General features: G+C 38.2%; 1 protein-coding gene across 5 annotated transcripts in view; it reads left to right on the top strand.

Moving 5' to 3' along the window:
• LOC132663598 (guanine nucleotide-binding protein G(q) subunit alpha) overlaps nt 1-15,287 on the top strand; it is a 312,825-nt gene that overhangs the window by 227,845 nt on the left and 69,693 nt on the right. For all 5 annotated transcript variants that reach the window (XM_060610013.3, XM_060610016.3, XM_060610018.3 and 2 more), the window contains exons 4-5: nt 2,782-2,910; nt 5,464-5,593. In XM_060610013.3, the coding sequence (XP_060465996.1) occupies nt 2,782-2,910; nt 5,464-5,593 (259 nt within the window). The remainder of the gene's footprint in view (nt 1-2,781; nt 2,911-5,463; nt 5,594-15,287) is intronic.

Genomic DNA, 15,287 nt, shown 5'->3' with positions numbered 1-15,287 from the left:
TACTTTGAGAATCAGAAAGCCATGATTTCTCTTTACTGCGGGGACATGACAGTACCTTATGTACAAGAATTAGCCACCCTCCATTTGACCTCTGTGAATTGTATTAAGTGAGTAGAAATAGTTTATTGGGTAGCATATTTCTGAGCCAGCTTGCCAATGTAAATTAGAAGTTCTCTGATTTCTCTGATTTGATTTTTATAGACGGTAGTTAAATAAATGATGGTCTTGTGGGTTTCAGAATGTACATTCAAGTTTTTCAAGTCATGTGGTTGGTAAATCAGAAAACTCCATCTCTACTGACTAGCCAACTGATTTTGCATTTATAGTGTGATGAGCCGGTTTATCTGTAGAATGAGATATAAACCAGCTTCCAAAACATGGCTTGTTAACCCCATCAGATACCTCCAAGGCCATGCCAAGATACTGACTAAAATTCTGGATCCTGTCCATTTTTCTTCCTGTCCCCCACACCAGTATTGTCTCAGCCTTCCTGTCTTCATCCTCCGGCCATTTTTATAATAACTGAAGATATGAGGCTGGTTTCTATCAGTCAGTAGAGAGCTAATTGCCAGCTAGAGAATCGTTGATGTGTTTTGGGTAAGGCCACTAGAATACTAATTACTTAGTTGCTTTGCATTAGGAATTTCCAAGATGATCCTTTTTTGTCTCAAACCATTGATATGCCTCCAAAAAAGCAGTTATTTTATTTCCTTGTTGAAGTCTCTTAGCTCTACTATTTTTAATGATGCATCGATCTTGGCGAATTAATGGAGTATTTCTTGTCAACAAGCAGTTTCAAATTCAATAATATAATTTATATGGAAACACCACTGGTAACCGTGGTATTTAAATAATGGTAAAACTAAATACCAGCAGAGGAAAACCATCTATCCATCCCAAAAATATTCATATAAGACTATCTGCCAGGCACTCTTTTAGGTACTAAGGCAGGTATAGCGATGTGTGAGACAGAATCCTTCCCCTACCTAGGACATGTCAACTGAGTGTGCACTTGGTGATTTATAACACACTCTGCACCAGACATCTCATGTTGTGTATATCAAAACTTACTGTCTTGTTTGTGGGCGTAAAGGTGTTATGATTGTAATCCCTTCTCATTCAGTGAATGGGGCCATCTGTTCTTTAAATCTTGTTTACTTGTGAGTTACTGTGCGTCTACACTTGTGTAGTTACGTGCTTGAAACCGTATCTGTGCCCACCCATCCTTTCCAGGGCCAAGGAGAGTAGCAAGTCTTTGAAATCATTAGGGTGCCATGCAGACCAGTCCTTTTCACCAGTTGGCTGTTAATTATATCAAATCATGTCATTCTCAGAGTTGCAAAATATTTTTTTTTTGCAACTTGAGAGAACGAAAAGTAAATGGAACATAAAATTTTTCAAGTGACAAAATTACTCTGATGGAGAACATATGTGTGGTTGCCAGACTTAGGAGAGGTAGCACACAAGACACTTTCTTTGCGGTTGGCAGAACAATTCTGTATCCTGATTGTGTTGGGGATTGTACGAATCTCTACATGTGATAAAATGTCATAGAACTATGCACTTCCCCCCAAAAATGTGTGTGTTTAAGAACTGGTGAAATCTAGGGGTTGCCTGGGTGGCTCATTCAGTTAAGCGTCTGACTCTTGATCTCAGCTCATGTCTTGATCACAGTGTCATGAGTTCAAACCCCGCGTTGGGCTCTACCCTGGGTGTGGAGCCTACTTAAAAGAAAGAAAAAAAGAAAGAATTGGTGAAATCTAAATAAGGTCTGTAGTTAAGTTAATAGTATTGGATGGATATCAGTTTTCTGGTTTTGATAGTATGTTGTCATTATGTAAGTTGTTATTATTGGGGAAAGCTGGGTGAAGGGTACAGGGGGAATTTTCTGTGATAATTTTGTGACTTCTTGTAAGTCTAAAATTATTTCAAAATGAAAAGCTTTTTTTTTTTTTTTTAAGGAATGGAAAGTATCATATAAGCAGATAAACTAAAGCTTAGGTGTGATGACTCTGAACACTGGAAATATCTGACCTTAGACATTGTTACCTCAGTAACCAGAAATCTCAAATCTTGTGGCTTCACATTAATTACATATGACTTCAGCTTTGGACAGAATTTAAGACATGGTATGCTGCTGTCCTCTCTTAGGGGAATGAGGAAATACATTCCAGGAAAAGACTGATGTTCTGCAAAAAGACCAAAAAAAAAAAATATATATATATATATATACATACATATATATATATATATATATACATATATATATATATTTATTTATAAAAAATATAAATATATATGCTTGAAACCATATCTGTGCCCATCCTCTCCAGGGCCAAGCAAGTCTTACATATGAATATATCCTGACCTCATATGTAACTGTTATCTGTTTATTTATACAAATAGACAAATAAAATTTATGTAAGTAATTCAAAAACTATTTGCTTTAACCTCCTGCTTTACCCATCAGACCTGCTAAACAAGTAGAAGGTACAAGGCTCATTGAATTTCTTTTCTTTTTCCCCTCTACTTTTTGTATGGGTTCTGATAGTAAGAGAAGGCATCAGAAAGCCTGTGAAGCAAGTAATCCATAGATGGGTAACCTTGCTGTGACTAATGGAAGGTTGACTTTACCTTTCAACTTTCCAAATTTCTCTGTCACTTGATGAAATTTTTCTTTCTCTTCTCTACCTGTTAGGATTTATTTTTGCCCTTCCATTTCCATAGGGAGATTTGGCCTGATGGTGTCCTAACCTTCTCATTGTGTCTTCCCTCCTCCAGCTATCTTAATGACTTGGACCGTGTTGCCGACCCCGCCTACCTGCCTACGCAACAAGATGTGCTTAGAGTTCGAGTCCCCACCACAGGGATCATCGAATACCCCTTTGACTTACAAAGTGTCATTTTCAGGTAGTAAATGAGTCCATAAAACCCACCTTCCAGCTCCTATGCCTTGAGTACATTTGGTGAACTCTACAAATACTGAAATCCATTGTAGACTTTGAAACAATATCACCTTTATACCAATTATTATCATTAGACACACAAATAAAATAACGTGTTCCAGAAAGAGGAAGTAGAGGAAAGGTGTGTGGGCAGGTGTCTCATTTCAAATTCGATCACAAAGAAATCAATGAAATCTTAGTTTGCTGGGGGTTGAACAAAATCAGTCACTTAAACATTGATCCTATTACTCTTTGAGAATCATTTTAACTGTGAGCATAGATTTTTAGATTTGTATAATACATGAATGATCTTATGACCCTACTAATAATAGAAACCATATGCTGTCACAAGCTTTCGTGTTGTTTCCCAAGCGTGCTGGTACCAATGCAAAATTCTTCAGTTGCAATAACAATATGGGGTGTTTCATATTCCTAAAATAACTTGCTTGAAAAATTTCAGAATATGTCATTTTGAAAATGGATTGGTTAGCCCAGTCTAAATGTATGTAGGAAAAAAGAATGAAAAATTCTGTTACTGTTCTGTGTGGGTAATACTTCAGAAGTGTTCTAATTTTTTTTTTAAGAAGAGAAAAATAATATGCTTTCATTTAATCACTCTGTTGTACTTTTAGTTAGAATACAAACCACATTGTGCTTTGAGAAATGAAACCGTGTGAATATGTCTTTGAGCACAGAGAGTTGAGTTCTTTGGGGAAGCCTATGCCATCGAAGACAACTACATATGCTACAGGGGTGTGAAATAGGAGTTAATGTGACCTGAGTGACTCCACAGTGGTTCAGATGAGCAGGCTGTCTGTCATTCCCTGACAAAGTACTCTGGACTTTAGTCGAATCAGTCTCTGCCCTACAGTTATGCCTGACCGCCAAATGCCACACTCATAGACATATCCGTAAAGGGGGTGATGTTTTGGAAATATTTCTGAACCTCCTTTTTTTCATCTCTAAAATGGTTGCATTAGATGATCGCCAGCGTTCCTTATAGTTCCAGCCTTCTGGATCACTTAAGCTTTGAGTTCCTGCCATTTAAAGATCTTTCATTGGGAACACCCAAATTTCTTTCCTCTTATAACTCTACGACAGAATACTTTCAGAAAATGTAGGGCATTTCGTAGAGATTTTCATCTCCTCATTGTTTTATAATTATTAATGAATTCTGAAGCATCTCGTTTTTATTACACCACGTACACTAGCCGTAGAGGACGTTTTTGCCACCACAGTAAAAGTAATGGCCAAGAAGAGTAATTCCCTGCCACCATCAGAAGCATCTTACAGGGCTCAGAGTGACAGGGTTTTATAGAGTGAGGATTTCATGTGAATGAGTAGCGAATTGTTTGTTTGGCATGGGGAAAGAGCTAGAATTTAATATTTCTAAAAACTTAAGAATTTTAGTTTTGATGTCCATAGTTTATAGGTCTCCCTGAATCCATTGCTTTGCCCCTTAAATATCTCTTCTTTGCCTTAGAGAACTTTGAGAAACAGTCCCTAGACGATCCTCGATTTCTTAGTTTATGTTTAATGCTTGGAGGCAGAGAGACACCAGGAATAACTGCAGTTTTTAAGAAATGCTCCAAGAGCCCTACTCTCAAACTTGTGTACCTACAGCTTTCATTCTCTGATAGCATTTTATCCCACAAATGTGGTGCACGTGTTAGTTGAGATACGGATTGAACAGTTTGAAGCAACTTGGATTCAGTACCAAGTATTGCTTGATATTTTCATACGAACACTAAAACTCAAATTAATTGATGTCGTTGGTGGTTCCTAACTAGTAACTAGCACACAGTTGTGTTAAAAACACATCCTTGAAAGAGCTCAAATGATGCCTCTTACAGCGTCTTGACATTTTATACACCTGACTTGTAGCAGGTTAACAAGTTGGTTTGTGCATAAGGCCAGTTGAGTCAGGTTACGCAACATGACTGGACTTGTCCCAAATTATTGCCAATATTGGAAGGAGAAAGCAAGTCACGATACCCTTTGGATAAAGTATCAGTGGAGTCCTGTTTGCACTTAGTTGAAGCATCACACACACCCATATTGAAATACATAGCATCTTGTATCTTTTAAATGTATTTACAGTCCTTTCTAGTGTCCTTGAGAAATACACAGGATCTTCATTCTCGCTTCACAGAAAAAGAAACTGAAGTCAGTACTTGCCCTTATAGCTTACCACAAACCATATTTTGTTCCTGACTCTTCTGTGCATGATTAGGTAAAACACCATTTTGCTTGACTTCAGTCCCGGATTTTTTGCAAAGTTATCATTTTCACACACATCAGATAACTTTCTTGTAGCCACAGCGGCTTATTACCCGGAATGTCTTGACTTTGACTGTTAGGTAACAGAAAATTAGTAGATGTTTAATAAGTCATTGAATTGACTTGGGTGACCATTCTTTTTAGAGAGTGTTTTTTTCCTAAGAGTATAAGTAAAACTATATTTATGTTGAATTTTTTTCTTTACATGCTATTAATATAAATATTGTTAACCTTACAGAATGGTCGATGTAGGGGGCCAGAGGTCAGAGAGAAGAAAATGGATACACTGCTTTGAAAATGTCACCTCTATCATGTTTCTAGTAGCGCTTAGTGAATATGATCAAGTTCTCGTGGAGTCGGACAATGAGGTGAGTGCTCTTTGGACAGGCAATGGATTATCATTTTAATATCTGATACAAATAAGAGGATGCAGGGTGTGGAGCATGGGGTAAACTTATTTCACTGCATTTTGACTACTGGGTTGGGGATTTTTTAAATAATAAAAATAACCCTATGGTAGCACATGGTGCAATGAGAACGGTAAACTCTTTTGTCAGATGTGTGAGCAGGCCCGTGTGTTCAGGTTTAATTTGACCCTATTTTATACTTTTAACACTCAGAAAATGAAAATAACATGGAAATCCCTAGGCTGCCCCTCACATCTTTTTCTAGCCCTTTTCCTACTCTTCCTACAGGATGGAGCTGGGAGTGTTGGAGCCAGTCAGCCTGTTTTGTTTTGTTTTCGTTTTGTTTAAATCATTGTTTGGGTGTTGGGTGGGTCCCAAAGAGTACTCAAAACCTCTCTTGGCACATGTGAGTGACTTTGCAGCTGGGTTCTGAATCAGTTCATTGTGGAGCCAAGAAGTGTCTCGGTGACGTGGCCCTTCGGCTCTTACAGAATTCTATAGACTGTGGCATAATTCTATCTCTGCTAAGCAGTGAATGATTGGAAAAATACCCTTGATATGCTTGTGTGGAGAACTGATTCAGTATTTATACTCTTCTCCCCATTACATGAAATCCTAACAGGTATAAATACGGATTTTGAGGATGATAAAGTCTTGATGAGTCAGAATTGACTATGGAGAATAATGCAGGGGCATAGAAAACTCACTTCGAGCTGGAGTTCAGTGCGTGTGTGTTGGGGGAATGGAAAAGATTCCTGACATCCTGTTAGAGGCAGACATTGCAGACCTGCCAACAGTAAATATTAAATATCCTTCTGATAGGATAAAAAACAAAGAGAAGGAAGTGAGATATCTCCACTAGCTGATTAAAACACAATCTGACATATTAAAATACGCTTTCCATACTATACGTTTTTTGGTAAAGAAGAATGTTGGCTTCTGGTCCTTTTAAATATTTTATTTTTCTAGAAGCATTAATATCTGTATCAAAATAAATATGCAGTCCTTTATAGCATTTCTTTTGTATGTAGGATTGATAAAGAGTTCAGGAGGGACGCCTGGGTGGCTTAGTCAGTTGAGCGTCTGACTCTTGATTTCCGCTCAGGTCATGATCCCAGGGTCATGGGATCCAGCCCTGTGTCAGGCTCCATGCTGCGTGTGGAGCCCGCTTAAGATCCTCCCACCTCCCTTCCTCCACAAAAAATAAAAAACAAAAAGGTTCAGGAACCAATATCCCATATAGAGCTGAGTTACCTATTCACCTATTCATGCATTTCAGAATCTTTTCAGGGTTACAAGTTATGGGCTTTTGAAACAAGTAACTTTTTAAGAATGTTTTATCAGCCACTTGCCCTCTGTAGCTACCATGAAAAGTGCCTGAAAAGCAAGCTAAAATACAAGGCAATCAGTTCCCAAGATTTAAGGTAAGCAATTACCATCAGAATTTTAGCTATAATCTCTCTATATGTATTTCTGTCTTCATATCTGTGTTCAGTGGTTGTTCCTTAATCTTTGGATATAGTATTTTGAATGCAGTGCATATCATAGTTGGGAACAGAATAAGACAGCTTTTCTGATTTCTTCGAATGTTGAATCAAGATAGAAAATGTTTTGAGGGCTTATCTACTATGTGCTTGGTACTGGGCATCTAAAGAGATACAAAAAATGAAAAACAAAATGAATTTTGCCCAGAAGGGCCTCATAAAAGAGATGTGCTTTTGTTGGGTAGAGAGTAAGAGGAGAGGAAGGCCTTCGTTATATGGGACATGATCTCTCTAGTTTGCTGTCCAGTAAAATAAAATTTATCAACTACACAGAAGATGTAAGAAGCACACACACATAGTTTTATTTCTTATGTCACTGTTTACATTTTAGCTAGAGAAATGGAAATGTTTATCAGTACACATTTTTTTATCCACATTTTATACAAGGCAAGTACATTGTGTCTGTAAAGACATATATATATATTGTGACTTAATGCTCATCAGTTTACCTCAGTTCCTTAGGTAGGTCATCACCTGATTCTACCACATAAATTCAGTTCTTCAATTATCTGGACATTACAGATTATTTATCCTAGTTTGTTTTTTTGTTTTTTTTGTTGTTGTTGTTGTTTTTTTCAATATATGAACTTTATTGTCAAATTGGTTTCCATACAACACCCAGTGCTCATCCCAAAAGGTGCCCTCCTCAATACCCATCACCCACCCTCCCCTCCCTCCCACCCCTCATCAACCCTCAGTTTGTTCTGTTTTTAAGAGTCTCTTATGCTTTGGCTCTCTCTATTTATCCTAGTTTTTACCTGACATTGCTCATGGATATCTAGTTTTTGTGTAATAGTATATTATATTAATTAGAATAAGATGACATTGTTTTGATGATCAGATACCGTAACTAAAGTCTCCACAGTAACTTGCCATTCAATGTACAGGCATTACATGCATCTAAAAATATTTTGCCAGTTTCATTTATTCCTTGGTGATGCATTATGCTACAAATTAAGATAATAAATCTATTATTTTTTCTTTAGGACTCCCTGATCACTTGTGACTATTAAAATAAATTTTTTAACATGTTTATTTATTTTTGAGAGAGAGAGAGACAGACCGAGCATGAAAGGTGGGGGGTGGGGGGCGCAGAGAGAGACGGAGACACCAATTCCAAAGCAGGCTCCAGGCTTGGAGCTGTCAGTACAGAGCCGGGCGTGGGGCTTGAACTCACAAACCGCGAGACCATGACCTGAGCCGAAGTCAGAAGCCTAACCCACTCAGCCACGCAGGCGCCCCACTTGGGAATATTCTTAAAGCCTACCTTGTAATTCTATGAGATCAAAGCCATTTCATGGTGCTCTTTTCTCAGACCTTAAGTCAAGTCTGTTGGCAATATTGCAGATGATCTTAAGCATAATAAGAGCAATGCCGCTCATTAATTACGTCCTGCTAGCCACAGCCATCACTGTTGGTAATTAGGGAACACTGTCAAAAATATTTTTTAATGTCAGGATGTAGTCACAGTCTTTTTTTGGTGGGTGGGGGGGACTAATATATGAAAATGCCTTTGGCTCTCCACTTCCTTAAATCATTAAGGGAATTCAGAACTATAGCATTCTCCTTTCCCCAAATTCTCTGGTTTTGGTGAGACAAAACTGAAATGAACTCCTGAAACATTTTGTTCTTGGTTTTGAAATCTGGTGTCCATAACTTTAATCCAAAGCAGACCTTGCGGTGCCTCCTTTGGTATATATGTGCGAGAAACACCTGGAAATGGGTACTATCAGCCTCCCCTCTGGTCCTGGAGAACTCTGGAAAAGGCAGTGCGGGCCACAGGCAAAACCAGCTGAAAGTACTTTGGATTATTGCTGTTGCTTTTCATGTTTCTAAGACTTTTGGTATCAATCTTCAAGTTTTTATGCAGATGTGCTTTCGTCTTTCCAGATTCTCAGCCTTCCTGGAGCTTGGGGAATTAATTTTGTTATTATTATTTTTTTCCTCCAGAGAGGGACACACATCACCCAATAGTGAGTGAGATCGAGCAGGGTTGCAGTGCCACGTAGATTTGCATATTGTCTTTACTGTCTTCTTTTCCCTGTGATAACACATCAGCACGAGCCAGCTGCTCTACTGTAATCCTTCGGTGCCTACATTATTTAAGCGCCCGTGAGAGCCCGCAGCCCACAGGAAGCATTCCCATAACATATTTAAGCTTATCAACATGTATCCGTACTCTCTCTTTTAGTCTTTATTTTTCTGGTTTTCTGTTACATGAATATCTGAGCACAAATACGATGATAATTTCTCAGACTTTGACTCGGGGGCCGCCTTACAGACCATGGTTCCTAGACTGTCCAGCTTTTTTCTCCTCCACTTTTCTTTTCGAATGTGCCATTCTAACTTAAATTAAATTAAATTTTGAAATGGTCACAACCCATTAAGCTTTACTTTTGATACAATACCAAGGTAGATCCCACACCCCAAGCGCTCCTTTGAACCAAGATAGATTCCCCAGCAATGCTTTCCCTAAACATTTATTCTTGAACCCGGAAATATTTCTCTTCTCTTAGGTTTTAAAATGAAGCCCCTTTGAAGTCATTCAGGTACAACCCACGGTCTGAACATTTTCTTTAACAGTGTGAACCCTGGACTTTGTTCTGTTGCAAAAACTCCCAAGTGAGTTTTGGGGATTTTCTCCATATAAAATTCAGCATTGGCAGGGAAAATGACTAAAACTTGAGAAAAGAAATTGCACCTCAAAGGGAAGACCTATAGGAAACTTAGAAGTAGTTAAAAGTAAGAGCCGAGTTATGATACCCGCTCTCAGTTGGGTTGGCTCTCACATCCTGTATTGATCTTAAATTATGAAATCAGAAACTTGATCTTGCTCCTCAGACTTTGGTATACTTGGCTCAGATTCATGGCCCGATTAACAAGGCTCTTCCTGAAAGACGTCCTACTTTTTTTTTTTTTATATTTAACTCTTCTTCCCTTTTCCACATTCCTTTGTTCATTTTTAGCCACTTGTTCCTTTTTGAAACCCCTTCCATCCTTCAGGCTTTCTGTTTCCATATTATTATACTCCTCAACTTCTTTGCTCGTACGACTTGAAGGAAGCTTGGAGGAAGTTTTCTGATCACCATTTATGAGTTTGAACCCGGGACATGTACTTCCTGCTGGTAAGCGTGTGGCAAACCAGCCACATGTGGACACTACTCGTGTGTCTGTATATTGGAAATCTTTCAAATTCTTCATTGAAGCCATACTGGTACAATCAATGCAATATTTTTTATAGGATGAATTATATGAAAAAGGCGGATTGCTGACGAGTGTATTTAGTATAATCTGATCTCTAGAATGATATACATACAATTATTATAGGGAAGGTTATTAACCCCGCCCTCAAAAAGGAAAATAATTTGGAAGATTTTCTACCATGACCATGGGGTAAACAGTGATTGATGATGTGGCTCGGGAGAGTGTTAACAAATAATAAGCGAAACAATAATTGTTTTAAAATAAAGTAAGATCAGGTTGGAATTTTAGCTCTGTCATTTATAACATCTCTGTCCATTTTTCGTTTGGATTATCTATCATTTTCCTGCTGCTTTTTAGGAGTTCCTTACATGCTGTGGATGTGAGCCTTTTGTTGTACGTACTGCAAACATCTGCTTTGCAGCTTGCCATCTATTCTCTTAATTGTGTCTTTTGATGGAGTCATAAATTTTAATACAATAAAATTTATGACAGTTTCCCCTTATGGCTGTCGATTAGCATGCATGTGTCTACAAATACGCACACACAGGAGGATAAAGTAAATCACCTGAAAAGTCTGTTATGAAAGGACAGTAAGGATTGGAGGGTGAGATTAAGAATTGAAATACAAATCGCAGAACCAGGTACCTGTCTTAGCAGCAATTCACAAGTGTAGTTAAGCATCTCTTAGCAACCAAGAAAAGGAGGTAATTGTGGCCTGCTAGAAGATTCATTTGTCTTTAAAACGAGTTAGCTGCTTCTGGTACCGAGCTACTCCTGTACCTTCACAAAGAGATGCTGTGGGAGGGAGTAAGTTATATCCACAATAACATGCCCCCAGGAAAGCAAATAGTAAGCATTCCTAGGGCTGTCCCTTAAGCTTCTGTCCGTGTAAAGTGGTGCCTTAACATCAAAGTCTGTCATGGGCCAGTGCCACGTGGTCTAAACTCATAGCTCGATGTAAGAATAAAGGCGAGAAGAGCTAAGGAAGTGGAGTTTGTTTGTTTTTAGAAACGATTTCAGTGATCTGGGAGAGCATAAAATTCTAGAGAACTTGCTTTAAATCTGTATCTTCACAGAAATAAAATGATACAGATGCATTTAAAGACTTTGTATAACCTTCTCGGATTGATTTCTCTCCCTCCCCCAGAAGTTACTGGCCTCAAGTTGGCATATATCATTCCTGTGCATATTTTTTTTCACATTTTTACTACATATGTATATGTCAATAAGCAATATGTAATATTGGATGCTTAATATTCATGATTAATTTTATTTAGATGATTTTACATCGTGGGTTTTGTTCCATCAGCATTGTTCTTGAGATTTATTTTTTTTATGTTGCTACATGTGGCTTTAATTCACTTATTTAGACCGCCATCTAGTTCCGTTGCGTGCACAGGCCCTACTGTGTTTCACACACTTCTCAGCCAGCAGGTGGCTTTCAGTGTGGGTTACCTTTTCCCACCCTCATCTTGTCTCCCCCTCATTCCAACCCCCAGTGGAGTTATCTTTATTTATTTTTATTATTTTAGAGAGAGAAAGAGAGGGCATGCAAGAAGGGGAGAGGGGGAGAGAGAAGAGCAGAGACTTAAGCAGTCTCCATGCTCAGCGTGGAGCCCAATGTGGGGCTCAGTCCCACTGTCCTGGGATCATGACCTGAGCCAAAATCAAGAGTTGGATGCTCAGGCACCCTAATATACACACCTTTTAAACTCATTCTGGTTATTGTTTGCAAGTTAAAAATTACCTCTCAATGCATGGGTTGCCTTTTTTGCTTGTTGCTTATGGAAGAGTTTTCATCTTAATATAGTCAGCTCACTCATTTCCTTTATTGGTTGTATTACTGTATTTTCTTCGGGAATTCTTTGTCTTCCCCTAGAATATGAAGACCTATCCCTTAGTACCTATTAAAATTTACAAGATTTTGCTTTTTCATAGGTTTTCTATATACCTATAATTGATTTTTGAGTATGACAGATAAGGATTTCATATTTGCTTGCTATATATCTGTTCAATTGACCCAATACCGTTTGTTGAAGAGTAAATCCATCATCCGCCTTACCTTTTTATTTTTTATTAATGTTTCTTTATTTAGTTTTGAAAGAGAGAGAGACTCAGTGTGAGCAGGGGAGGGGCAGAGGGAGAGACACAGACTCTGAAGCAGCCTCCGTGCTCTGAGCTGTCAGCACAGCCTTGAGATCATGACCTGACCCGAGGTCAGATGCTTAACCAACTGAGCCACCCAAGCGCCCCTACCGTTTTCTTTTAAACTGTGAAATATATACATACATATAAAGAAGAGTCCACAAATTCAAAATACACAGCACAGAGTTACCACAAAGTATCTGTGTGTCCAGCACCCTTGTCAAGAAACAGAACATTGCCAAGACTACTGAAGCTCTTCTGGTGCCCCTCCCCAAGCAGTTGGCCACTGTTCTTTAAGGGAACCCCTTCCTGGCTGTTCTCTTTAGTTTTAATACTTAAACATGTATCCTTGAATCCTGTAGTTTCGTTTTTCCTTGTGTTTTAACTTTTATTCAAAGGGAATCAAACGGCATGTTTTTGAACTTCGATATAAACTTCTGTGCCTAGCTTCTTTTGCTCAAGATTATGCTTATAAGGTGCATACATTTTATATGGTTTATTCACTTGTAATTCATTCATTGCCATATATATTCTATTGCATGAAAATACCACCATTTGTTTCGCCATTCTACTGTTTATAGATTTGTGTGTGTGTTTCCAGTATGCGGTTATTACAAATAATGTTATTGTGAATATTCAGATACGTATCTCTGGATGTACATGGGCACACATTTCTATTGGCTATATACCTAGCAAAAGAATTGCAGGCACATAGGCAATGCATATCTTTAACTTCAGTAGATAAGGCAAAAGTATTTTCCAAAGTGAATGCACCATTTCACACTCCCATCAGCAGTGTCTGAAGCTTCTGTTATTTGCCGGTGTTTTCGCTTTAGGTCTTCTGGTGGCCAAAGAGCTGGGCTGTAGTCCCTGCATACACAGGTTTCCGTGGGCACACCCTCACTTTGGGTGCAAAGTGGTGGTGATTCACTACAACCCATTTCCCTCGGGCTCTCAGCTGCTACCTCCAGATTCAGCGGTTACCCCCGGGGAAAGAGGCCCCAAATCCTGTGCTCACTTCTCTAGACCTTTCCTTCCCCAGATATTGCCCTGGTAATTCTTCCCTGCTTTTCAGCTCTCTGAGGCCTTTAAGTGGGTATGTTTATTATTTTGTTAACCTTTCTGGTTGTCTTCCTTCCCATTGATATCAATGGTACCTGGGACATATGTCAAGTTTTACTACATATGTGTGTCTTTCTCTGGGTTCTCTGCTTGGTTGATCTGTTTACTGCTCCTGCACCAACGTAAAATGTATCAAGTCACTCCTTTTAGCATAATCTTGATATCAAGTGCATCAAATCCGCCTACCTTCTTGTTCTTCAGAATTTTCTTGGCTAGTCTTGATCCTTTACTCTCCCTTGTAAATTTTAACTTCAGGTCATCAAATTCCAGAAAACAAAGCTGATTTGAATTTGAATAAATACATAGATAAATTTGAGGTTGGTCTTTCTTTCAACTTTACAGTATTAAATTTTACCATCCATAAACATGACATGGTTTATATAGCTCACCATTTATCATTGAAAACACTGCTTGTGTTGTCGTATGTGGTCAGTTTCTATAAATGTTCCACATGTGCTTGAAATTGTGATTTCATATTTTTGGGGACAAGGTTCTATGTTATGCCTATTAGAACAAACTTGTTAATTGAGTTATTCAGATCTTCTAAGTCCTTAGTAATTTCTTGTACGTTTCATTAATTACTGAGTTATTTTTTAAATTGTTTTTAATATTATTTTGATGATGTATACATATATATAACAAGCTATAAATTATAAGTGCTCAGTTTAAGGAATTATCACAGAGTGAACACATCCGTGTAATTACCATCCACCACAAGAGACGGATATTATTAGTACCCCAGAAGCTCCCTTGTGCCCCTTTCCAATCACAACCTCACCCCCTCTCCCCCAAGGGTAACTATTACCTTGACTTATAATACCATCGTTTTGCCTCTGTTGAACTTAATATAAACTGAAATTAAATGCATCCTTTTGTGTCAACTTGTGTTCAAAATAGTGTTTATTAGATAAATTCATGTTGTGTGTCACTGTAGTTTTTCATTTTTATTACTGTATATCATTCATTTAAATTCAATTAAATGACTATCCATCCTAAATTTTAAACAATTTATCCATCCTATTTTTGATGGATATCTGAATGGTTTTCTCTTTGCAACTGTTGTGAATAATGCTGCTATGAATATTATTTTGACGTTTTTTGACTGAATACATGTGCCTGGTTTTCTGTCGAGTAGAAATAGGATTGATGATTCACAGTGAACGTGTATGTTCGACTGTGGTGAATACTGCCTGTGTCCATTCCTTAGAACTACTGTAACAAATCCCAGACTTGGTGGGTTACAAGAGAGAGGGAGAGAGAGAGAGTGCAAGCACAAGTAGGGGAGGGGCAGAGAGAAGGAGAGAAAGAATCTCAAGCAGGCTCCATGCCATCAGTGCGGAGCCTGATATGGGGTTCAAACTCATGAACTATGAGATCATGACCTAAGCCGAGATTGAGAGTAGGACGCTTAACTGACTGTGCCCAGACACCCCAAGATTGAGTACTTTGTATATTTCTTTACCATTGGATATCCTCTATCTTAAAGTGCTGATGTAATTCCATGATCAGTTTTTGTTGGTCTGTGTTTAAGAAAAAGAATCATTAGTTTAGATGTCTGCATATTCTTGATAGAAACTCCGCAAAAAACTTCTGCCAGTCCATGACTTGCTTTTTTACCACCTTAAATGATATCTTTTGAT

This window comes from Panthera onca, chromosome D4 (genome assembly GCF_046562875.1).
Source record: "Panthera onca isolate mPanOnc1 chromosome D4, mPanOnc1 haplotype 2, whole genome shotgun sequence".
Lineage (NCBI taxonomy): Eukaryota > Metazoa > Chordata > Mammalia > Carnivora > Felidae > Panthera > Panthera onca.
Note: the sequence above shows the minus strand (reverse complement) of the source record. Positions and strands in the feature narration are given on the sequence as shown.